The sequence below is a fragment of the Aedes aegypti genome, chromosome 3 (assembly GCF_002204515.2).
Source record: "Aedes aegypti strain LVP_AGWG chromosome 3, AaegL5.0 Primary Assembly, whole genome shotgun sequence".
NCBI classification, from domain to species: Eukaryota; Metazoa; Arthropoda; class Insecta; order Diptera; family Culicidae; genus Aedes; species Aedes aegypti.
Window position 1 is genome coordinate 373,519,057 of NC_035109.1, and position 24,985 is coordinate 373,544,041.

The 24,985-nt window shown below is 38.1% G+C and overlaps 1 protein-coding gene across 5 annotated transcripts in view; it reads right to left on the minus strand.

The window, feature by feature from the left end:
• LOC5574210 (insulin-like receptor) overlaps window positions 1-23,013 on the minus strand; it is a 255,669-nt gene extending 232,656 nt beyond the window's left edge. The window contains exons 1-3 of one of the 5 annotated variants that reach the window (XM_021851492.1): window positions 22,458-23,013; window positions 13,049-13,057; window positions 10,847-11,699 (exon numbers count right to left, since the gene is read on the minus strand). In XM_021851492.1, coding sequence (XP_021707184.1) covers window positions 10,847-11,537 — 691 coding nt within the window. In that variant the 5' untranslated portion in view covers window positions 11,538-11,699; window positions 13,049-13,057; window positions 22,458-23,013. Of the gene's footprint in view, window positions 1-10,846; window positions 11,700-12,471; window positions 13,058-22,457 lie in introns of all 5 variants that reach the window. The other 4 variants (XM_021851491.1, XM_021851490.1, XM_021851493.1 and 1 more) reach the window with 4 other exon arrangements.
• Between the last annotated feature and the right edge of the window lie 1,972 nt (window positions 23,014-24,985).

The following is a 24,985-nucleotide window of genomic DNA, read 5'->3' on the forward strand; positions in this document are numbered from 1 at the left end:
CAGCTTATATCGCGAAGAATTCTCTAAAATTTGCTTCAAAGACTTCACTAGAAATTGATCGAAAGATCTAAAGACCTTAATCATAGAGGCTTCCTTACACTTTTAGTTCATTATCGCAAGTATTTCAATCAGACAATACAACAGTTAGTAGGAGTTGTAGCAGTATTGCTAAAGCTGACAAAAGATATGGTTATTAGTTGATAGAGCGCCGCCGGTTCTCAAAATCTTATATGAAAGCGAGTGTCGAAAAAGTTTTTGAAAAGTTGAAGAATATTTGGCAGATTTGTCACGGAAGTTCCTGGCAAAATGTTGAAATACATGTCAAATATGTAAAAATAACGAATGCCAAGGATTTCCGTTTTTTAAATACCTGGTTCAATTTTGTAAGGACCAAATTTAAAAATATTAGTGTAGCAAAAACATTCGCGATAACTTTGACGAAATTCATTAAAGAAATAGTTTTTGGATAACTTAGCTGCCGTGAATCGCAAGTCAGTCCCATCAGCATTTTCGTAAAAATTGAGTTGAATTCAGTTTTCAACATATATTTCAATACTCTTACAGATAAGATAATAAAATTTGTTCAAAAAAATAGAAAAAAACAGCAAGCCAAATTGTCCCATAATGAAAAGTAACCGCATATCAGTCCCACTACAGATTTCCGCATCGTGTAACACAAAAATGAACCGTGTTTAGTCCATCTTTATATTTTTCTCGGAAAGATATCGTAGTGAAAATCAAATTGCGAACATTTAATTAAGATTTGAACATGTTCCGATTCTCTGGAATTTGTTAAATATTTGTATGAAAAACGATTTTGGAAACTTCAAAGCCCATTTTCTCGATGCCTACTTTTTACAGATGGGACTGACTTGCGATTCACGGCAGTAAAAGCCCGCTGAATTCCCGCTTTTTCCGGTTTTCCCGGTATAATTATCAAAAATCTCCAGGTTTTTTAATTGTGCTCATAAGGCACATCATAATTCTTTTGATTCACTTCGGCAGAGAAGTTTTCTTAATTGTTCTTCTTCTTGGCATTATGCTCCCACTGGTGCAGAGCCTGCTTCTCAGCTTTGTGTTCTTATGAGCACTTTCACAGCTATAAACTGAGAGCTTTCTTTGCCTATGTGGGCATTCTTTCCCACACAGATAAAAATAATGAAGATTACACGTCATGTAAATTTTACTTATGCGATGTAAACATGACGTCATGTAAATTTAAGCCTGAAATCATGTAAAAATGTGTTACATGTCATGTAACCATACAGAATATTGCTGGTTTACATGACATATAATTGAAGTTTACATGACATGTCATGTAAATATCCATAATATTCCACACTCCAATTATGTGCATTACATATCTCAGAAATTTACACGTTTCGTTCGAACTGTGTTTTGCAATTTTCATTACTAATAGTGGTAAGCTCCATCGAAGTTAATACGCCAATCGCGTATTATCCTCGATTTTACTATGGTAAAATCGAGGATAATACGCGATTGGCGTATTAACTTCGATGGAGCTTACCACTATAAGAGATCTTGGACCGACCGGCTATCAAACCCAGACACCTTCAGCATGGCTTTGCTTTGTAGCCAATGATTTTACCACTAGACTAAGGAAAGCCTTAACTGGTATTTATCAACAATATGCTCTTCGAGTGCTGTTTTTCATACAAAATGGCCAAGTTTGGAAACTTGGATCTTGACTCCTAGAACTCCGATTGGTCTGAAATTCCTACCGCCACTAGGAAATAACTTGAGATATGTGTAGTCAAAAACTCACACCATTTTGATCACACACTTTCAAGTTATCGCAAATGTCCCATATTGAAAATGTCAATTTTTTGGTTTTGATATATTTTGAAAAGTTTTAATTTACAGAAAATTTTGTTCTACATACTTGTTTCTCTTGTTAAATCACACATTTTTGCCAAAGGGTATACGAAATGAAAAATAATAAAAAAAATAACTTTAAAGTGGGTGAACAAAATGCTGTGCATTTTTCACGGCACAAATTTTAAGTTATTTCCTAGTTGTGGTAATTTCAGCCCAATCGGAGCGCTAGGAGCCAAGATCCAAGTCACCAAACTTTATTATTTTGTATGGAAAATGGTAAAAAAAATGATCATTTTTTCTGCAGTCACTGTGGCTCATTTACCTGATTTTTTAATCTAGTTGAGAGATTCTTGAGAGAAGCTATTGGCATCTACCAACGCAATCAGCCAGTATGTAGTTTCTTGAACCGGTGTAGTTCATGGCAGATCCAGAAGAAACTGCAGGTATTCTAGGCCGACAGTAGGCTCTGGAGTACAGATCTTACGATTTGCAGCGTATTCGTTAAACCTTTGGCATTTTATTAACGTTTCAATTAATCATGAACATTCGCAAACCAAAGTTAAGTGAACTCTGACTCTGACTCTGAAATTAAGCCATTACTTAGGAGTTTTCAATCGTTGGGAAAATATATCTCGACGGTAGCATTCTCCCTCTGTTGCGAGGAACTGAAATCGCACATTATGAGGGGAGTTTATTTCAAGAGAATCACTGCCTCAGAATAACTCACGAAACTTATTTAAAAGAAAAATAATTTTCTCCAATGACCCTACTGATTTTTAGCGGGACCCTGAGAATCTCCAGCAGAATTCGGAGGATTCTGATTGAATTTCTCAAAAAACCAAGCTGGTTCCTACAAATTTCCGGAGGTATTACAGCGAACCATGGGGATTCCTAGTAGACTCCTAGGATTCTTTGGGGGATCCTGTGTACTATGTAGATCTTATGCACTACGAACAGTATTCTTGAGGAATCAAATCAATCAATGATTTTCAGCGTAATATTGAACATTCTGAACGGAACTCGTGGATTCCTAGCTGACGTCAAAAATTCTTTATGGGATCCGAAGGATGCCTAGCGGGATCCTATGGAAGTACACTAGAATCTTAATAGTTCTAATCGATATCTTGAGAATTCTATGCAACATCCTGGGGACTTTGAGAATGTTCAGCCGAATCTTTAGGATACTGATTCCTCGCGGGCTTTTGGAATTTCTTACGGAATCCTGATAATTTTCAGCGGGATCCTATGGATTTCGGGCCAAACTTTAGAAGTACATAAAAATCCTAATAGTTTCAATTGATATCTTGAGAATTCTTTACGAGCTCTGGGGACTGCGGAATCGTTAAGACATCGAGAGTGGATTGCGGAATTCTATGAATTCCAAGCAATAGAGATTGTGACTAAACTACCGGAAATTATTAGTGAGTTCTGTAAATATTTAATGGTATTCTGGGAATTTCAAGCGAAATCTTTAAGAATGTAAGTGTGAACCAAGCGAAATGAGAATTGCTAGCGGTATACTGGAAACATCTATTTGACTTTTGCGAATACCTTAAGCTTTGATTACACAGTGCGTGCAATGCACGAACATTTGCGCAAGTTGCACGAATGTTTGCGCTAACTGTATAATATGTGTACGAACTAATAGCAAACATTTTATAGGAACATATTCGTGCATTCGAACATGTTGGTTCGTCGAACTTGCGTTACATAGCAACCATAGAATGTTGTTTGATACATAAGGAAAACAAATTACTCAAATTGATAATGAAAACATTGGTATAGGAGTTTCTTCGAGAGATTTCTCCTGGATTTTTTTCGAAGATTTCTCCAGGGATGTTACAGAAATTCCTCCAAGATAATATCTACAGTGATTCCTACAGCGATTTCCCAGGGATTCTACTAGGAATTTTGCCAGAGATTCCTCTAGGAAGAACATGTAACAACCTTCTTTTTTTTCAGATCGGCTCAGATAGAACTCCAGGAGTACCTTTAGCAATTCCTCTAGGAATTATACCAGAAACTTCTTCACGGATTTCACCAAGGATTATTCCAAAGATCCCTCCAGAATTATATTTACAGGGATTCCGCTAGAGATTACAAAAGGAGTTTCTTAAGGAGTTCCTGCAGAAATGCCTCCATAGATTTAATATTTTTAATGAGATTCCTCCATAAGTTTTTCAAGAATTTCTACAGTAGCTTGTACAAGAATTCCTCCATGGATTCTTTCGGGGATTTTTCAAGCGCTTTCTCATGAAGTTCCCTCAGGGATTTCTCCAGGCATCTTGCGGAGATTGCTCCAAAGATTTCTCCGGAAAAATCTTTCTGGGTTTCTTCAGGAAATCCTACAAGGATTACACCAGAGCAACTTCTTCTCGTATAACTATAGACATTACTCCAGAAATCTCTCCAAGGTTATTTGCAGGGTTTTCCCCAGGTAGTACTCTTGAAATTCCTTCAGGAATCATTCCGGAGATATTTTTGGGTATTACAAAAACAATTCTAGTAGGATCATAAATCAGCATACTGTTTAATGGAATACTTTTAAATAAATGGTATAATATTGAATTTGTTTTTTTTTTTAATTGTAGGAGGAATTAATGTATGATTTGGCAAAAGAATCCATGAGGGAATTTCTAGTAAAATCTCTGAAAAAATTCTTGTAAAATTGCTGAAGGTCTCCTTGAAGACTTTCTTGTATAAATCTATAGAGGGGTTGTCCATAAACCACGTTGACATTTGAGGGGGGGAGGTCTGACCAATGATTACGGCCCATACAAATTTTAAAATTATTGAGAATTTTCACCGGCAATCCTCCTTAAGATAGCTTCAGCAGAATCACTTCAAAGGATTACTCAAAGGATTTTTCCACGTTCCCTAAACGTTTATCTAAATAATTGTTCTGAGCCGAGCCTCAAACAAACAGAAATTTCTCCAGAGATTCAACCATGAATTCCACCCGAATTTAATCAGAGGATTATCAAAGGACGTTTTTGGAGAAATTCTTAGATATATTCCAGGAGCAATCCTTAGAGCATCCCCGACCCGTCAGCGCTTCGCTTTGTATGTACAACAAAAAGCGAGGTGACGAGGCGTTGGGGGTTCCCAAGCCTGGGAAACTATGACCTAGAGAAACCTATGTTCGCCACTTAGAAAAATGAATCCCTGTAGGATTTTATGGAGGAATCCCTTGTGAGAATTCATGGAAGAATCTCTGGTTAAATCTTTGGAAAAAAAAAATCCTGGAGAAATTCTGGAATACCTGGGAAAATCTCTGGAGGAATTGCTGACAAAATTCCTAGAACAACTTTCGAAGGAATAATAAAGAGTTTTCTGATGTAATCTCTGGGAAATTCTTTAAGAAATTGTTGGAGAAATCTAAGAAGGATTACCCGAGTAAATTGCTGAGGGAATCCTCGGAATCATCTTTAGAGAAATCCCTGGAGCATGCCAGACGATTCTACCCTATTACCCCGAATCCCATTACCTCGAATGTCATTGACCCGAACGCCATTACCCCGAACTCGAAAACCCCGAGAATGCCATTACTCCGAATTCCAATATATAGGGAAATGTCATCAATATAATCATGTCAAGCTAATTGTAAATTCGGGGAAATCACATTCGATGGAATTCGGGGTAATGGAATTCGGAGTGATGGCATTCGGGGTAATGGGGTAGAATTTCCCTGGAATAATCCTTGGACGAATTATGGATTTTATAGAGAATACCAGGAAACATACCAGGAAATATTACTGGAGAAAACAAGGGACGAATGACCCTCGGGTTGAAGTCCCCCTCATCAAACAACAACTGGAGGAATCACCGGAGGAGTCTCTGGAAGAATTATTTAGAGACATTCTTGGGAGTATTGGAATGGAGCTCTATTGGAACTGGTTTAGAATATACGGTTGTGATTGAAAGTTCTTTCTAAAGGAATTCCTAGATCATTGTTTGGAGAAATTCATTGAAAAATTATTTAGAGGAATCCCATGAGAAATAGATATTGTAGAGATTTGATGAAAATTTTGAATAATGAAACGACCTACTGGGTGGCAGTATAACGTTAGCCGGGTAACTACTCGGAAATGAAATCTCGGGAGTTTTTTTTTTTTGCGAAAGTATAAAATTTGATGAGCATCTGAAAAATCCATAACATAGTAAAGTTTTTGAAAGTATCTTTGTAAATATATCGTAAAAGTGCATTGATTTTGAAGAAGTTTTCAAAGGAATATATTAAGTTAGATAAAGAACGTTTCCAAGTAAAATCCATGAATAAATAATAAAACCCAAAAGAAATCTACAGAATGCGGGAGTGAAGAACTAGCCATAGGTGTTAAAATTCACGTTAATAAAGAAAAAAAAAATTCTGTTTTTGAGGAATCTTTATCAAACATATTAAATTGAAAATCTTTCCTACAATTTTCCAATTTAAAATTATTTAGTAGATTAGTAGATTACAAAAAGCTGCATATTAGGATGACTTTATTATTATTTCCACGTGAAAATAAAAACATGAATTTTTTCTAGAACTTATCGCAGGATGTTTTTAAAATACTTTCCTTCTTAAATCAGTCCAAAGATTTAAAGGAATCTTTCCCAATTTCTTTTAAAGAATTCCTCTAGGATTATGTCAGGCATTCCTTCAGGAAACCATTTAGAAATTCTCTCTTGGATTCTACCAGTAATTAACTAAAAAAAAAAACAAAATATGGCAAATAACTCGAAGGTGCTCAATGCTTCAGGAATCTCAGAATAAATCACACCAAGGATTTTTCTTCAAATCTTTTAGTTATTCATCCAACAGTGGTTTCAGGAGTTCTACCAGAATTTTTCCCTGTGTTTTTTCAACAAATGGCTACTAGTATAACTGTAGAAATTCATTATGGATCCTTTCTAGAACTCTTCCAGAGAATAACCCTTCCAACCTCGATTTCGTTTGGAAGCTACGTACGAGGTGAGTTTAAGGGGTCTATTTTGTAAATCGAGCCGATTCATGTGACTCGTCTGTAACCACTATCGATCAAAGTAAACATGTATATTACAGATGTCACCCATCGACTCCCATAGTAATTCAGTCACATAGAGTGACAACTGTCGAGAAACTCGAGTGACAGAGCCTTGTCGAGCGAATTTATTGGTCGACAGTGACTCTAGTCGAGTCATTTTGATCGACTCGAGTTATAAAATAGACCCCTAAATTAGTAAAATTTATCAGCAAACCTTTATTCTAGAGCTAATCCTGGTGAAAAATCCGTCATCGTAATGATCGAAACTTCAGATTGTTCAGTAGAAGTTTTTCGCCTCCCTATTGAAAAGAATAATATATAGTAAACACTTTTTAATGAAAATGTTGTCAATTTCAAATGAGAAAAAAAATCTGGTTTTACAAATCCTAAAATTAAAGGTTCTTTTTTTTTTGAGGATTCCTCAAATAATTTGGATCTGCAATGCTCCATTAGTTTTTCAAATACATCAAAAAAGAAATTTAATCATATATAATTCAATTTTGAAAATCATATTCCATTTTGACATTCTAAAAAAGTGGATATTTTTGGTTCAAAGCCTGGTAGTCTACTCTAGGATAATTATGAGAAATATTAGAGCACTGGAGGAAACTCTTGAAATATTTGTAGATCTACCAAGATAATTCTGAAGGAATGCGATGAAGCAATACCTAGAATATATATTTGTGTAACTTTTCTTCAGATTACCAACTTTTATGTATCTGAGAAATGTACAGGATACTTCCGAAATTCACATAAATATTCCCGTATACATCTCTACAAACGTTCAATGAAGTTCTTCACAGTTTTTTAGACGATGGCCTTAAAATATAAGGACGTATTCGTGAGGTATCTTCTAGAAGTAACTGACAAAGAATGTTGAAAAACCGGAAAATACTTTTGATTTATGTCTTGAAGATTTACAGAGCGAATTTCTGGAGGATTTGTTGGATTGATTCATATAAAATATGTAAAATCACAGCAAAACTTTTTGGAAACAATCTTGACGAAAACGCAGGAGAAATTTAGCACGAAGTCTGTAACTGGGTTTTGGAAGGAATCGCTGCAAGTTCAATAGACGATATCCTGGAGGAATTTCTAAAAACCATGCAATTTCCGAGTTCCGAACGAATTTTCCAAAGGACTTCCTCGACATTATTATTGCGTCATTCATTATTTTCTGTGAAATTTCGACACAATTCTAGATTAATTTTTGATAAATATTTAAATATAGAGTTTTGTAAACGAGGAATCTAGCGACATTTTCATTCAAATTTTGGAGGAATACCTTCAATTGAACATATTTTTTATTTGTATATTCATCTCGATAAAATTTAATTTTCAGAATACAAACGTTTGATGAGTTGCATCAAACCTACGAATAAGAAAGATTTTCAAATCTGTAGATTTAGAAGCCAGTTTCAAAATCACATTCAATTAGAAATTATGAATTTTTGAACAAAAATCTGAAAGAAATTATGACAGATTTTACGAAGACATGGCTGACTAATATGATTTTTTCTAATGAATTCCTGTTAAATTTTTTGACACAATTCTGTGGAAATTGTTGGAGTTATTCCGACGAAAATTTTGGGAAAAACCGCTGAAAGTTGTTGAACGATATAAACTACTGAAATGTTCAGATGTTCTAGGCTAACAGACAGCTTTGGAGTGCAGACATTAGAATTTAAAGCATGTGTACGGAATGTTTCGCATTCTATAGTTATTTGAATGAATCATGGCTATTCTCAAACGAAAGTTAAAGTGAAGATGAATCGAAGCTGTGGTGATTTGGCATATTGTCGAGTAGGCCATGCTAATCTGGAGGATAGTTATCACAAAACTGTCAAGCTAAAAAGACATGAAAACTCCACATTGGCGACGAGCGTTCCTGCGTGTTGCAGTAGTAAATGGAAAATTAGGATGGAAATACTTGGATTGCAAGCATATCTGTTGAAGAACAGAAAGAAGCAGCCAAAATAAAACAATCGAAAATAGTGTAAGTTAAAACTAAAATGAAAACTCGTTGAATAACGGGTTGCCGTAACGACGGTGGAAATGTTCAAGCTCACCCCAGAGGTGGGCTGCCGTAGCGACGGATTCTATCCGTCGGGTCCGGCGGAAACAAAAGCTCGCCTTAGAAGGGGGCTGCCGTAGCAACAGATTTGATCTGTTGGGTCCGGCGGAAAAAAAATCAAGCTCACCATACAACGGAGCTGCCGCAGCGACAGATTTGGTCTGTTGGGTCCGGCGATAAAAAGAACCAAGCTCGCCTTAGAAGGGGGCTGCCGCAGCGACGGATTCTATCCGTTGGGTCCGGCGAAATAAAAACGAAAAAGCTCGCCGTAATAGGGAGCTGCCGTAGGAACAGATTTAGACCTGTTGGATACGGCGGAAAAACCAAGCTCGCCTTATGAAGGGGCTGCCGTAGCAACGGATTCTATCCGTTGGGTCCGGCGGATAAAGATGATGCTCGTTATAGGAGCTAGGTGACCTATAGATGGACTCAACCATAACTGTTGGCAAAGTATAAAAAACGCGTCAATAACGAGTGTTGAACCATTTTTTTCAGATTGAAATAGGAAAACAGGTCCACGATGCAATGGAGTTCAGACCACGACCATTGTGGCCCAATCGGTATAGAATCTGGCCGAAGAAGTACATTCAAACGAAATTGTAACCATATGCCGCAGAAAACGCCACACAAGAAGTTTCAGTATTTTTGAAACAATATTGGTTGATTGGTGCTGTATATCGAGCATATCGAGGTGTCATAGAGTCGTCACGGTGGTGGACCATCACTAAAAATTTACGGACTACACTGGATAAGTTCCTAAAGATGGTAGGGTTGACCGTTAACGAGCGGGCACTTAGCGTACAGGAAGGTTTGTTGGTTCCGCTACGAGATTCGTTCAGGCGTCGAGCTGCCAAGATAACGGTCAACGGGCTTCCAAACATGAAGAAGTATCCGACTTCGAAGTCGAATTTGGGAAGTCTTGATCCGCTGGTAGAGGAAAATTTTCTTCACGGGGACGGTGCTGCAATAACTTGTTCACGTTCAGGTCATTAACTTCCATGAAGTCAACGATGTGATCTAGCCGGGAAGCTACGCTTCCATGTCGGACATTAACTCTACTCAGTCGTGAGCTAGAACGCAACCCATGGAATCTCCGACCAGCGCAACTTGTCTATTGAAGCCAATTCCTTCGTCGATCTTCAAGAATTCCGCATAGACTTTGTTGGCACTGACAACCGAGCGGTTGATGGCATCCGAACAAGCCGTCAGCAATGGAATGGCTTGGATCAGGATGTCGGTTATGGTGGGAAAGTCGGCCATCGAAGGCAAAGCGTCGAACAAATACGAATTGAGGCTGGACAGAATACCCAACGCATTGGTACACATGGACGGACACGGAATCAGCTGAATCGTCACGTAGCCCCGTGTTCTTCAAGAGAAAAGGAGATGTGGTGATTTGGCATATTGTCGAGTAGGCCATGCTAATCTGGAGGATAGTTATCACAAAACTGTCAAGCTAAAAAGACATGAAAACTCCACAGAAGCCAAACCTCAAATTTTCAAGAGCACAAATCTGGAGAACCAGACATCCGTTTAGGCAGAAAACTTAATCGATTGGTCACTAGCAGGTGGTGACCGATGAAGTTTTCAGCTAACTAACTTTGATGCACGTTTTAGCCATCACTTGTACATTTTTCTATCGTGAGGTATTTCTCCCGGCGGTAGAATCACCCAAACCTCACTACCCTTAGAGGAAAAAAAATCATGTCTTTTGGGAGATTTCATCAAAGACAATCACTGATATAAAATATTTCAGATATACTGCCGTTCGACGCATATTTGATTCGCGATTTCTAAGGTTTAGGCGCAGAAGAGCATTATACAGAGCTTGTTAAACCCTCAACTTTTAAGTACATACACGAAAAATATTTAATTATCTTCATTTCATCAATTTAACATATAGTAATGTTTCTTCGCGACCTACCTCCTTTCCGAACTGGTCCCACCTGACCGGCTTTCATCTCATCCCCCTGCACGACGGCCACCGGCACGACCAGAATGCTAAACAACAGCAAACTAACCATGACCAGCCAGGCCAACTTGACGGGCCTCAACACTACCGATCCTGCCGCTGCTGCTGCTGCCACGCCTGTTGCCAGCTTGCCAATCCTTCTGTTAGCATCCGACCCCCGTAACCGACCCCACATGACTTCCTCTTCGTTACACTTCCGCCACTTGGCGGCTTCTTTCGTCACCTCACTTGATTCAACTCCACTCGGACAGAGGCGGCGCCGCTCTGTCCTGTACTTTTGCTTGTGCTTGGTCGCCAACTGCTCCAGCAGGTTGTTCAACCCGGCCGAAGTAGGGAACGCGTCTTCCCCCGCGGACACCATCCCCATTTTTCCCGGTTGCACTAATTCTTCATTTGCACTTCCGCCGTCGTAGTAGGCGCTGTTATTATTGCACCACTGTCTCGTCGTCGACGACGACGTTGATGAAACTTCTTCGCTTCTGCCTCTTCGACGGCAGCTGCTAGCAGCACTTCCCCTTCTCCCAAGGAACTCTTCACTACTTTGGCTATTGTTGCCACTTATGTTGCTGATCGCCACTTTCTTCCTCATTTTTTCGGTCGCTTCGCATTCTCCGGAATGCAGCACGTTCAAACACCCATACATACGCGCGGCGGTCGCTCTGGCCACTGCCTTTCAATCTCCGAAGGAACTATACACCAACAATTTGCTACATTTTGCGGTAGCTACTTGCTCCATTTATCTGGGATTATAATATCACTGGCACTTTTCTTCGCTTAGAACTTTCACTGATTCCCCACAAGTAGGCTATCGGAATAAAAACGTGGAGAATTACTTTTTCCTCTTTAAGGAAACGTAGCAGGCCGAGATCAATGTGTTATAGAAGAGGTGAGGAGAAAGTCGTTGTGTGTTTGTATTAGTACAGTGTAAAATCAAAACATTGAGGGGAAGATGGGTGACGTCATACGGGTTCAATCAAATGCAGTGAGTGAGCACAAAACGCTCTATATTGTGAAACTAGTACAGTTATCAATCTGTCGGTAGAAATCTGCAGCCAACACTTAAATGTACAATTTGTATAAGTAGTTTGTAGCTGAAGGAGTCGTATTTTTCAGCAATGCATTCACGGCGCAATTTACTTTGCCCAATCATAACTAATCTCAGCACTTTGTCGTAGACGTATCATTTCATGCAAAATTTTGGTAGAATTCATGCACATCCATTTGATTCTAATACTTTATGGCGCAGTATTATACGGGCTAGTATTCTATAGCAATCTTCTACGGTTCTATCTCCTGTAGATTTCATCCTAAAATAAAACAAAATTTAGAACTAAATTACACAAATCACCTGTAGTACCATCTTCACGTGCTGAATTTTTTCATGTTTTTGTTTGAGTAACAACATACCAAACAGCCTTGGTAACGAGAGGGTGGCTAGCAACAAAGCTTCAGAAACTTTCGATAACAAACGGTATGACGCCACACACAGTCACGATTCAATGGGTTGCTGAGTGAAAACGCTAGTGGTGCACTAATTCATGCAAACAGTTGTGTATTATACAAAAGCGTCTCCTCACCTGTATTATATCACATTGGGCCGAGATGTCGTCTAACCGCCGCGAGGAACTGAATAATAATATACACGGCCTACTCCTTCTTTGGAGGAGACGATTGCACTACGCGCGTTTCTCGTTCTGTATATCCACAATACACACCAAAATATTTGGACGTTCCGCACTTCACCGCGCGCGCGTCGTACCGGATCTGCTCTGTCCCCTTTCTTCCCCTCGGGGCTCGACGGCACCCTCGGAACCAAAAACAGACGACAGAGACACACAGACGGTTGTAGAGCCGAGCCGAGCCGGAGTGTATAGTTTTGCTGCGCTCTCTTTTTGCTCAGCTTTACTTTGCTTCTCCGGCCAACAGCAACAACAATTCGACGATTCGCCTAATGGTGGCGCTCTTGGCAGCACTTGCCAATCTCGCGACGGCGGTGGCGGCTCACAATTTCTCGGATACGACGCAATTAATATCCTTTCGGCCTCAATGGGGCCGAAGATCCTTCGAAATGTCTCGGAAATAGTGGGTAATCCTTTCTGTGGTGAGGACCAGAAAAAACTTGAGGGAGTCTCTCAAGTCTGCACAGTTTCATACACTTTCAATCTGCGGAAAAGATAGACGAGAAGAGAAACCTCAATTAGCTATTTGACAGTCAAGTAGTTGGCAATAAAGTGTGGGGGAGAAGTAGGGCAAGTTACTTATAGGAAAAACCACGTTTTTCTGAGTAATCCAAATGAATTTGGTGCTCGGCTCCGTATGGATAACCACACGCATGAGCCTTGTTGTGACATTGTTCACAAAACGATTCGCAATCTAAAACCAATTTCACCACACGCTTGTGATGCATCAGTGAATTGGCATCGAAAACTCAACACTACGAAGATAACCCGCACAGCGAGTTGTTTTTGCTTCATGCAGGGCTGGCAGCGAGTCACTATTTAGTGATTTGGTGACATTTTTAAAGCCCATTTCTATAGTCTCTTCTTAAGGTTTTCCCTTAAGGTGAAGATAAATCGAAGCCAAAGTTCAAATTTTCAAGAGCACGGATCTGGAGAACCAAATATTCGTTTGACCTGAAAATCTAATCGATTGGTCACCACCAGGTAGTGACCAATCGATTAAGTTTTCAGGTCAAACGGATGTTTGATTCTCCAGATCTGTGCTCTTGAAAATTTGAACTTTGGCTTCGATTCATCTTCACCTTAAAGTTTTCCGACCATAAGTCATTATTTTCATCTGTTTTGAACAAAAATTTCTTAGAGAGAACATAATCAATTAATTTATTTTAATTATATTAGCTTGTCCATAACCTGGGAAGTAATTTGAGGTAATATCAAAATATTTGTTCAAAGTATTCCTGTAAATGAAAAGTTACTAAATTAAGCATTTTATGATGGTTTTTAATAATGTTCTAGAAAATGTGGTGCAAGATCATTGTTAACAAACTGAAGGTTAAAATGTTTGATATCTTATTTGAATACAGTCAAACCTCCTTGAATTCATATCTGAATGGACCATCGACTCATTAAAAAATCTCGTTAAAAATGCAATGAAGGTTGGAATGCTCTCCAAGTAAGAGACTTTCACTTCAAATGTTATGAAAATCGTTTTTGAACGTGAATAAAATAAAAATAAAATGTGTGGCGATTTTTTATGTAAAAACGTTTTAGGCCTATCACAAAGATGCTTCGAGGTGCATTTGTTGCAGGTGTTTTTTTTTTCGAAAATGTTTGGAAACTTGTCGTAACAATGCTAACGCTAAATGTTTGGAAACCATAAGGTAAAATTTCAAACCAACGAGGCAAAAGTTCTACCCATGTATAATCTCGCGAAAATAAATTAGCAAATTGCCTTAAGTCTACACATTAATATCTTCGAAAATACTGCCGCGCGGAGTGACTTTGACCGCCTCTTTAGATTAGTAGGAACGTCAAAAAATAATATATGATCATGCATTGGCTATTTATAACGTATTATTGATGCTTGACACTTTGTTTTCATCATTCTAGTATTAGCTTGCTGTAAAACTATTGTTACAGTGGGATTATGGCTTTGGCAAAACAAATGAAAACTTTCAATTGACAAAAATGGAGAATATCATTAGACCATTCTTACGTCATCCCTATGGAATCATATTACGATCAGACTTCACAAACGGAACTTTCGTCGGGCAGACCTATGTCGCAGGTTTACTCATAAAAGATATTGCATACACATTTCAATACTTGCATGTTTTCAATGATACAAGTAAGCCATGTTAAATCAATAATCACCTCATGTCCAAAATTCGAAAACAATCAGTGATGATAATAGTTATTTATGCAACAAGTTGCAAAATGATGATTTTTTCAGCACGAGTTGTACATTTATCCAACGAGACTCGCCTCGTTGGATAAATACAACGAGTGCTGAAAAAATCGAGTTTTGCAACGAGTTGCATACAACATTTTTTGCCTTTTCGAAAAATGCCGTTTCAACTGGATGAACTTTAAAAGCACAAACAATCATTTCAAGAGAACCCACATGGCCATACAGTCATCCGTAGTTTCAATTCAGTATTTTTCAATCACGTAGGCTGTGATACAGTAGTACCCATGAATGTCAAAAATTTTCTCGTTCTCATCAGTAGCGGACTACAAATGCTGAACGTTCGGATTCCACATCAGAAACACCAGCCTGTGTCGGAACCAGATCGCACAACGGATATAGATGGGTTTATTCTACGAACGGCTTGTGGTCAGAATTGTCGGTCTCGTATAGCGAAGTGACAATTCTCGACTCGAGTGAAGTGGCTCGCCGTGTAAACCAAATGGAAAGTCACTCGAGTCGAGAATTGTCACTTCGCTATACGAGACCAACAATTCTGACCACAAGCCGTTCTTTGAATAAACCCATCTATATCCATTGTGCGATCTGGTTCCGACACAGGCTGGCGAATCTCATGTGGGAACGGATCGTCCAGCATTTGATGCCAGACGTAAAATTAACTCAAGAATAAGATGCAATTGTGCTTATAAGGCGAGACGAATCGAATGAAGTGACAATTGTCGACTCGCTCCCATTTGATTAACATTAGTCGCCTCATGCCACCCGAGGTGAGAACGGCTCATCTCGACTCACACACCGCGCAGAATAAACACAAATGGCATGAAGAGACAGGGTTATTCGGTTGACGCCCATCAAAACAGTACTGAAAAGTGCTACTTTTCAGCATCGAAAAGAGTGCTGAAAAGTAGCACTTTTCAGCACTGCTTCATTTGATAGGAAAAGTAGGCCGTTATGTTGATCAACTTCTCAATGAAAAGTTGATTTATTTGCAACGGAATTGCAAAAAGATGTTTATGATCCGCTAGCTAAGATATTAAGTGTCGTAAGATTACTGAATAATATTTTTAGGAGAATCACAGTAGACAAACAGAGACGGCATGGGAGGCGAACTCACCAAGGGCGAAAAGTCACGTTATTAAATATAGATAACAATAATCCAGCTTTTTACGCTAGGTTGACATAATTTTTTATTCATCCCTAGCTAATAAGTAGTAGCCGGAATCATATAAATTGTATGCAAATTGAACTGACTCTATGAATATTTTTCAGTGGTCAGTAATAGTAACCCATTACTGAAAGGCTAAACGCTAATGCTCTTTCAAAAATTAGATGCAGATTGTACAAAAATAAAGACAGACAGTTGAATCCTCTACTTGTGAAACTTTGATTTTCAATGTAGTGATCATTTTTCTTATATGTATCAGATTTCTACAACTCAAAATGACTAATGTAATGTAAAGGATTTTATTCTTGAGGATATCGGCGGGTAACCTCCAAATCTATATGTTATTAGCTTCATATTGATAATAACACTAAAATAGGACTGTCGGCCGTTGAAGTAGTGGTAGTTCAGATTGTGTATTGAAATTTGATTTAACTGTTGAGAGTTACTGCATATAACGAAAGCCAACCTAATATTTAGAGAAGATTCAAGAATTATATCCAACATTTATATGCAAGCTTCCTTTATTTTTATGTCTTGAAGTATTTCTGATTATAGTATGTAACTACCGTGCATCGCGCATAAACTCTCATTCCGACAATCTAGAGAATTTCTAAAATTTATTGCAGATCTTTGCAATTATATCAAACTTTGAACAAATTCGATGTGAGAATTTTTCACGCAATGTACAGTTTTACAGAAATCCAGCAAAAATATTGCCAAGAATGTCTTCAAGAAATAAACTAATTCTGCCCAAAAAATCTTAAACGACCTTGCCATTTATTCATCCTTCAAAAAGCTTTTCATAAATTTATTTGGGGTCTCACAAGGAATACTCTGAGTACGGTAGGAAGAATTCACTGTAAATCTGAAGAAACTCATACGAAATCTCGTCAGAGACCTCACTAAGACTTTGTTAAAGATCACGGATAAGTCTAGTTAGTAGTCTGGACAATGCTACTTCAGGAATCTGCCAAAAAGCAATTATTAATGGATGTGTCTAGAATGTCACTGAGAAATCACTTAAATCTCCCAAAAAATAATCCTAAAAATCTTGTAGCTCACTTAAATCTCCCAAAAAATAATCCTGAAAATCTTGTAGCTCAGTTTTTCTCCAATCGCAAGTAATGTGCTCAAAATTTTAAGAAAAAATAGCCGAAATTCATTTATAGAATCCACTAAAAATTTTATTCGTAAAGTACTTATTTTTTTAGTGATTTTCCAAAGAACTTTCAAGTAACTGGCCAATTATCGCCTCGATTCCGTTTAGGATACCCGAAAAGATGTCATCAAAAATGTGCCATGAATCTTGATAGAAATTCATAGATCACAAGCTACTTGCCAGGAATCCCTAGGTACTTTTCTAAACACTTTCTAAGAATATCAATTATTTTTGCCAAACAATCCTTGGAATGTGCTTAATACTTTTACCCAGAAATTCAGTAATTAAAAAAAAAATCGGTGACAATTGTGATCTGACCCAGATCTCTTCTCGAAACCAATGATTTTTTGGATAAAAACATACTAGTAACCGTTAACAATTTCTCTCGTGCATCCCTTTACAAAACTTTCTAGTGCTAAGTAGATGAAAAAACCGAATTTAGTACTATACCATTTAATTCCACTAGAGTTTGTATCCTTTGACAGATACGCGTATTTCGACCTCAACTGTAAGGCCGTCTTCAGTGTCGTGTACTAGACTCGACTTGAAGAAAACCATCGTATGCACACATTATATATTAACACTAGGTATAAACGTATTTCCCCTAGGGAGTACTAAATTCGGTTTTTTCATCTACTTATAGGTATTCTACTAAACAGCTCGAAGATTTATTATCATTTCTAGTGCTTTTTCCCGGTGTGTCCTATATCTTCCCGGGTTTTCCCGTATTTCTCCCGGTGGATGGACACCCTGTTATTATGAATATCATGGAGTAAAGTATTATTTTTACATCCAGCTTTTTGAGTACGTTAACAATTTTCAGTTGTAACTATGCTTATAATCAGAGCTGCGTTATGGGAGAGCCATGCGACAAATAGTTCGATGTGAGTGGAATCTTTCAAGTTGTTCACCCCTTTTTGTTTTATTGCTATGTGAATATGTGAAATTTTCGCAGGTGTGATTAAAATATTCCTGAAGAAATGTTTTGCAATATTCAGTAGAAAATTTATGAATTAATACTCAAAAGAGTTCTTGAGGAATAATGTTTTGAAGAAGATTGTATGGGTATGAACTCCTAAAAGAATCCCTGAAGAAAAAATGGATGAGTTCTTTGGGGAATTTCTGTAGAAATCACTAATCAAAAAAATCAAAGATGTACTTGAGAGGATAAGCAGATAATTCCATGAGAATCAGGATTAAGAAAATTCTAGGAAATTATTGGAGGATTCCCGAAGGACTTAGAGCGCTCGATTTTGCAGCACTCTGATAATCATCAAAGCAATGACAAGTGAAGTCTTATCAGAATGTTGGAGAAATCATCTATCTCTAGAAAATTTCCTGGAATATTTTTGGAAGAAATCACATGTGTCATGAGTTATGATGACATACATCACTTTGAAGTCTTCCCATTGGCTCGTAACATTTGGTACAACGGTTGGAATTTATCTTTGCATGTGCCCATGATTTGAAATCTATTCCGAGAAAATACAGATACGCTAGAAATGGAACTCAGAACAGTTTTACCTGATTTTGGCAGATTAACTTTTGAAGTGATGTGACATTCATAAACGGGTTTTGAAGTACACACAGTGCTGATTTCAAAACATTTAAACCCGCTTCAATATTAGATAATATAAGCTGGTTTGCTGTTGAAAAGAAAAATACTCGCCTATCTCGAAAATTTCTTCCCAGAAATGTTCAAGAAAATTACAATTCTTTGATCGTAGTACCGTGTGGGACCGAAATCCGTACACTTGATTGAATTTTCATTAGTTTCAATATTAAAATGAATAAGTATACAGTTAAAAAATTACACATCTAATTGCAATAAGTTATAAGTTGTTGTTCATGCTAATTTAACGCAAGTAGGCCATGATTTGAAAATTGTAAAAATCAAAATTTGACCGCTCATCATTGTGATGATTGGTTTGTGTGCCTTCTTAGTGATTTGCTAAGAAGAGTGAGAATAGTTTCCAACATATTAATAGTCAAATTTGCACTAATTCTAAACCAACTGTTGATCATGATGACTTCTTATAGTGACTATTTGTAACTCTGCAGGAGTTAATGCTATTTCTGAACAGTTCAATAACTGGTCGGGAGGTTTATTGTGCTGTACGGATTTTGATTCATAATTGGGTCCTAAAATGTTGAATCAAATCTTGTTTTTATTTAATGACACGAAAGAGCACGTTACTGCAACTATTTTAGCAATTTTTCCCGCTCGAATGACGGCTATGTCATATTTAAACTTCAATTTAAAAATTGGGGCCATAAATGAACCTTGACACTTTTGATCATGTTTGACGTTCGCTCAATCGACAAAAACACCACAGGGCTTTTAGTTTTAACACTGGGGTTGTTCCTATCTGACATTTCGAAAGGGACACGGAAAGCAAAATATACCCAAAATTTGAGTTTAAGCCAATGAGTGTGACAAAATCTAAAAAAAATGTTTTTTGGACTCAAACAAAAGAAAAATATTGAAAAATTGAGTAAACATGTGTTTTTGGCCTAAACTTAAGCGTTTGGCACTAAAATTGGTACAGGCCTTTAGGGCCCTATTCCAAAATGAATCTTAATCCGTACAGGAAAAACTTTAACATATTTCATCACGCTTTAGCCAATAAACAAAATAGTATGAAGCTGGAATATAACGCTTATGATTAAAGAAAAAGCGTTGAAGCAGTGTACAATGGTCAATAATTTCAGAAAGCTGCGAATGCTACAGGTATTTTGAAAATCACCATCAGAGATGCGGTAATACAGGGGATAGGCAAAATAGTTGCGATAGGCAAAATTTTGCCTAAACTCAAATTCATATAACTTTATGAAAAATGGATGAAATTTGATGCATCCAGAAGCAGTCGACGGCAAATTCTAGTTTCAGGAACTTGCTTGGCCACCGGATTGACCTTCGGACACCGGAGATGTTCCGAATATTCCGAGATCATGTCCAAGTTACATTTTTTTTCTTTCGCTTGTATTTTTGTACGATGTGAAGTTGTATAGATGTATACAATTCTTCTTGAGACTAGAACTAATTGGAAGTTGAATGCCGGTGAACGCATAAAGATTCGTTAGAAATCTTCTTCTAAATATGTGACCATTTCCGTAAAACTGGTTCCGGAAAATATTATCAGTCATGTTTGTATTTCCAATCATGTAAATATTATCCGGAGCTATATCCAGTACCATTAGATGCACGGTCCACTGTATAGTAGGTTCCAGGTGGACATGCTTCCGAAATTATCGCTTTCAAAAATCTTGAAGTTTGATGCCCTTATTGATATGGTTCCAAATATGTTCCTTATTAGCCACTTCCCCCAGGGTACATTGGACCTACTATAGAGTGGTCATTGCGTCGAATGATTCTGAATATGCTGCTGGAAGCATTATTTTGAAGTTTAATGCTCACTTGAAATAAAAAGACTTAGATAAAATTGTTGTCTTTAGCAATAAAGCTTTGAATTGGGCAGCTTTGGGTAGCTGTACGGATTTCTAATCACGGATATAAGGACTTTGATTCAAGCTTATCAGAGTGTACGGATTTCGTTCCAAGACAAGTGATTTTAATTCCTGTTTTTTAAGATTTCTACTGAGCTTCAGGTTTATTTTGGGATTAATTATGTCTTGAAAGATGTGAAAGTCATAGAAAAAGAGTGATCAATTTCTTTTTACAAATCCAAATATTTTTAACAGAGGTTTTTATTTGGCTAAGTGCTTAGGTGTACGGATTTCGGTCACACACGGTACGCAGTTTAAACAAAACTGTCATTTCAAATGTGGCTCCCTGCAGGAAATTTCTCGAACCTTTTAGGCAGTGATGCATTTTGAACTGAACGCGAGCCAAATTTGCACGATAACGCAGTAGTCAATGAACTTGCAAGCAAGAGCCTGCCATTGCTCAAGAATGGCTCGTTCAGTTGGCAATGATGATCGGAGCTCTCATGTGAAATAAAGGAATGAATTGCCGTAAACTTTCCTGAAGGGAAAAATTTAGTTCTTGATATTATGCATATCGAAAACATAGCTTAGGCATAGATTTTTGTCAAAACAATCAACATTTATTGGGTTCAATTTTCCGCTCACACTGGTTCATATTTTTGGACTGAACAATGTTCAAGCCTACTTGATCACTGCGTTCAACAAATTGAACTGGAACGCGAACGGAACGTGTGCAAATGCAACACTGCTTTCAGGCAAAGGATTTCTTTACTTTTCTTGAGCGAAATAGCATACTGAGCTTATTTATGTATTTGACTATCACCAATGGGATAGTTCAATTTTGAATCATCAGTATAAAATACGATTGATCCTGGGAAATTCTGGTCCACCATTTGTTAATAAATTTAGACCTGGTTTATCACATGGAATTAGCGTGCAAAATTGTATCGTTTCCTCATCCAATAACTCATGTTTGTTACCAGAAAGTTGATACTGATTGTTTTTTTGGATACTGAGATGTCCTTTCTGGTGTCCGTTAGACGTTACTTTTTATTACTATCAAAGCACTCTTGAAACAAATTAAACAAATGGATGCAATGAAAGTAGATAAAGTAAAGTTTTTAGCGCTTAGATGATGAACTACTTATTTGTTCAGTGCACTTCTATAGGAAAGTTTGTATAAATTCGATCAACGTTTTTCACACGTATTTTTCACTAATTGTAAAACATGTCAATCGGACGTGTAAAACCAGTCGCTATCAACAATCCAATTTAAGAAATTAAACACGTGCATCATAAATTATCGAAAACTTTGCTTCAAAATTGATTAGCGATTGCGTGATTTTCTGATTCCAGGCACCCGTTTCCTCAAAAAATGATATGCTCTTCAACATATCATACAAGTACGGACAAATGTGAGTCCTTGTCATGATAGGTAAACTCGTTCTCCTAGTGATGGATATCGCCATTGTAAAACACGTTCAAATCATGTGTAAAACACTTTGCTATCGAACCAAAGTCAATCCCCAACAGAATTGCAGGTTTTACAACTCATTTTCATTTTTTGTATGTCACTTTTCGCCACTTTTTGGAGAATCGTAAGTTATTGTTTGGTCACTTTCTTCTCAAATCTCATCACTAAAACACCAATTTTTGGCACCACTTTTCGCTACCAGCCCTGCTGCTTTCATAGCGTGCAGCAGGCAGCAGCAGTAGGCCGCCGCTGTTGTTGTTGTTGTTGTTTGTTGTCGTCTTCACAACTCCTCCTTCTCCTCAAGGAGGTCACAGCAACCCAGCCAGCGGAGGAGCCCGACTTTAATCGAAACTAATCAGCTCAATTACTCAATCTAGTAGGCGACGGCGAAGACGACAACGATGACTACTAGATTGGGAATGATACGTACCAAAGAACAAGACGGTGCTGTTGCCTTTCCATAGGGTGAGCGGGTGAGGGACCTCAATCTCGACTCACGATCGCCTCACAAGATTCACACATATGCTTCCTGTTTTGCCCGCGCCCCGCACAAGTGAATTCCAAGCAAGCACCGAAAAAAAATGAAACCGAAATGAAAAGATCCAAAACGCGCGTCGCACAATCCGTAACAAGTCCGGAAAAACAACCTCAAAAACACACTCCCGACTGCAGGAACTCCCTCCGCGTTTCCCTTTTGTTGCACCCAGCGAGAACAGAAAAAAAACCGCACGATTGAACCCACAGTAAATATAGATTTTGATAATATAATTTCACCGAAAAAAATAAAGTGATATTACTGTTGTTTTTTCTCCCTCATATTTTTCCTTGCTTCTTGATGTGATGGTCACCACACAATAATCTCTCTTCTCGGCACTCGGTTTGTGGTCTGTCTGTTACAACAACTCAACTTTGCGTCCGCGTCGTACGAGAAAAAGGCCTATTCTGTCCGTGTTCGTGTCTGGTTTGGTCTAATGAACCGCCGACCGACGATGAAAAGCGAACCAAACGAAGGAGCGAACGAACGACGGGACAGACGAGAGACTAGACTTGAACTTACTACACACGACTACGAGCAAGACGGAAAACGGCACACATACCACTTATCGTACAGTCACTACCGTCGGTTCTACGGTTCGGCGGCAACTACATACAGCAACTGCATCAGAAAATGTGCTCTCGCCGAAGCTCCGGCTCTCCATCTCCAATCCTACAAACTCCCAACCATTAAAGTTCACGGTGCTTCCCAGGCTGTTATTATCAGGAAAAAAAAAACTGCGTCAAATCTGTAATGATTAGTCGATTTTTCAGGCCAAACTACACTGCCCGTAAAAGCATAACTGTCCCATATGGAAATAGTAGGCATTGAGAAAATAGCGCTCAAAGTTTGAATTTTGTTTTATCACACAAATGTTCATAATTTGCTAGTACATTTCTGCTAGCCATATTCATTTCGAGACACCGCTCAGACAACTCGTTTTGCTTCCATTCATCAGCGAAAAACATAAATTGGAACGTAATTCACGTTTTGCAGTTGTTATTTGGGGTGAATGTTCACATAGAGACCGTTATGCCTTTATTTTTCAATATAGAACTGCACTAGCTTCATATTTTTCCACAATATTTTTAAACAAAGTGTATTAATTTTCATATACACAGTAAAGTATACATTAGAACATGAATGTTGCGCTAAAAAAAAAAAAGTGTTGGCTTGGAAATCCATATGGGACAGTTATGCTTTTATGGGCAGTACATGTCTGGCCAAATTTTGTAATGAAAAAATATCGTAGGGCCTATTTTGATATTGGACACATGGATGTATGTCCACTGGACTGATGCAAATTTTAAAGTTAGGGCTCCCCTACAGTGCTGGGAATGGTAATAGTAGTAGGCTTGAATTTCGCGAAAATCACATGGCTCTTCCCAGTACAGTAGTTGAAAAACGTGAATCTCATCAAGTAGCCTGTGTTTGGTGAATGAATTTCCTAAATCGTTATCGTCATTGAAGGCTCTAAATGCGGGAAATGCAGCGGGAAATGAACATTTTTCTACAGTACTTTTGGGTTGCCCTTAGCAATGGGTGTTTTGCAATTTTCAAGGCTTTTTGCCTACAGCAGCGATAGGCGTGAAGGCCCAAACGCAATGATAGCGGAACGGCAACGGAAAGCCGAACCGGTTCGCCAGCACAAACTATGACATGCATGTCGACTCAGTGTTGATTCACTTTAGTTCGTTGACAGCTCAGTCGAGATGGTGTAATTCATGTTGGCGAACCGGTTCCGCTTTCCGTTGCCGTTCCGCTATCATTGCGTTTGGGCCTTGAGTTTCACTGGCTTCGCTGACTGTGATTGGCTTTGTTTGGCTATTGTAGAGTGAATTTCAGATTTTTTCCCAACCCTGCTCCCCTATATTCAAATGATTTCAATTATGATTAATATCGTTATTGAAATCATATTGTTTCTTGTTTGATGGTTTATTGAAGAATGATAGAAAGTATGACGCTTACATCAGGTCCGTCCCACTCGGGCTCAGATTTGGTACCACTTCTAGTACTGCATTTGGTCCCTCGGTAGTGTAAATGGTACCCAAGGTTGACAGATCGCAGTACACTTTGCACGGCATTCTAGATTACCTTGTGAGCCATAAAATTTTGGGAAACTGCAAGGAACATGAAGGTCTTTAATGTGTCTTTGCTTACATCATATGCAGTTGGTCAACTGTAGCTTTGATTAGCATATACTACTATGATCAACACCCCCTCTCAGTTGCTTATTTCTAAACCTAATTTTACTCGTAAAGGCCGGTTTGCTACTGACAAGAAAAGGAATCGCCTATCTCGATGCGTGGAAAATTTCTCCCAAGAAATGGTCAAGAAAATCACTTTTTTCTGATCGCAGTACGCAATTGAGAAGAAATGTCACTTCAAAGGGGGCTCTCTGTAGGAAATTTCTTGACCCTTTC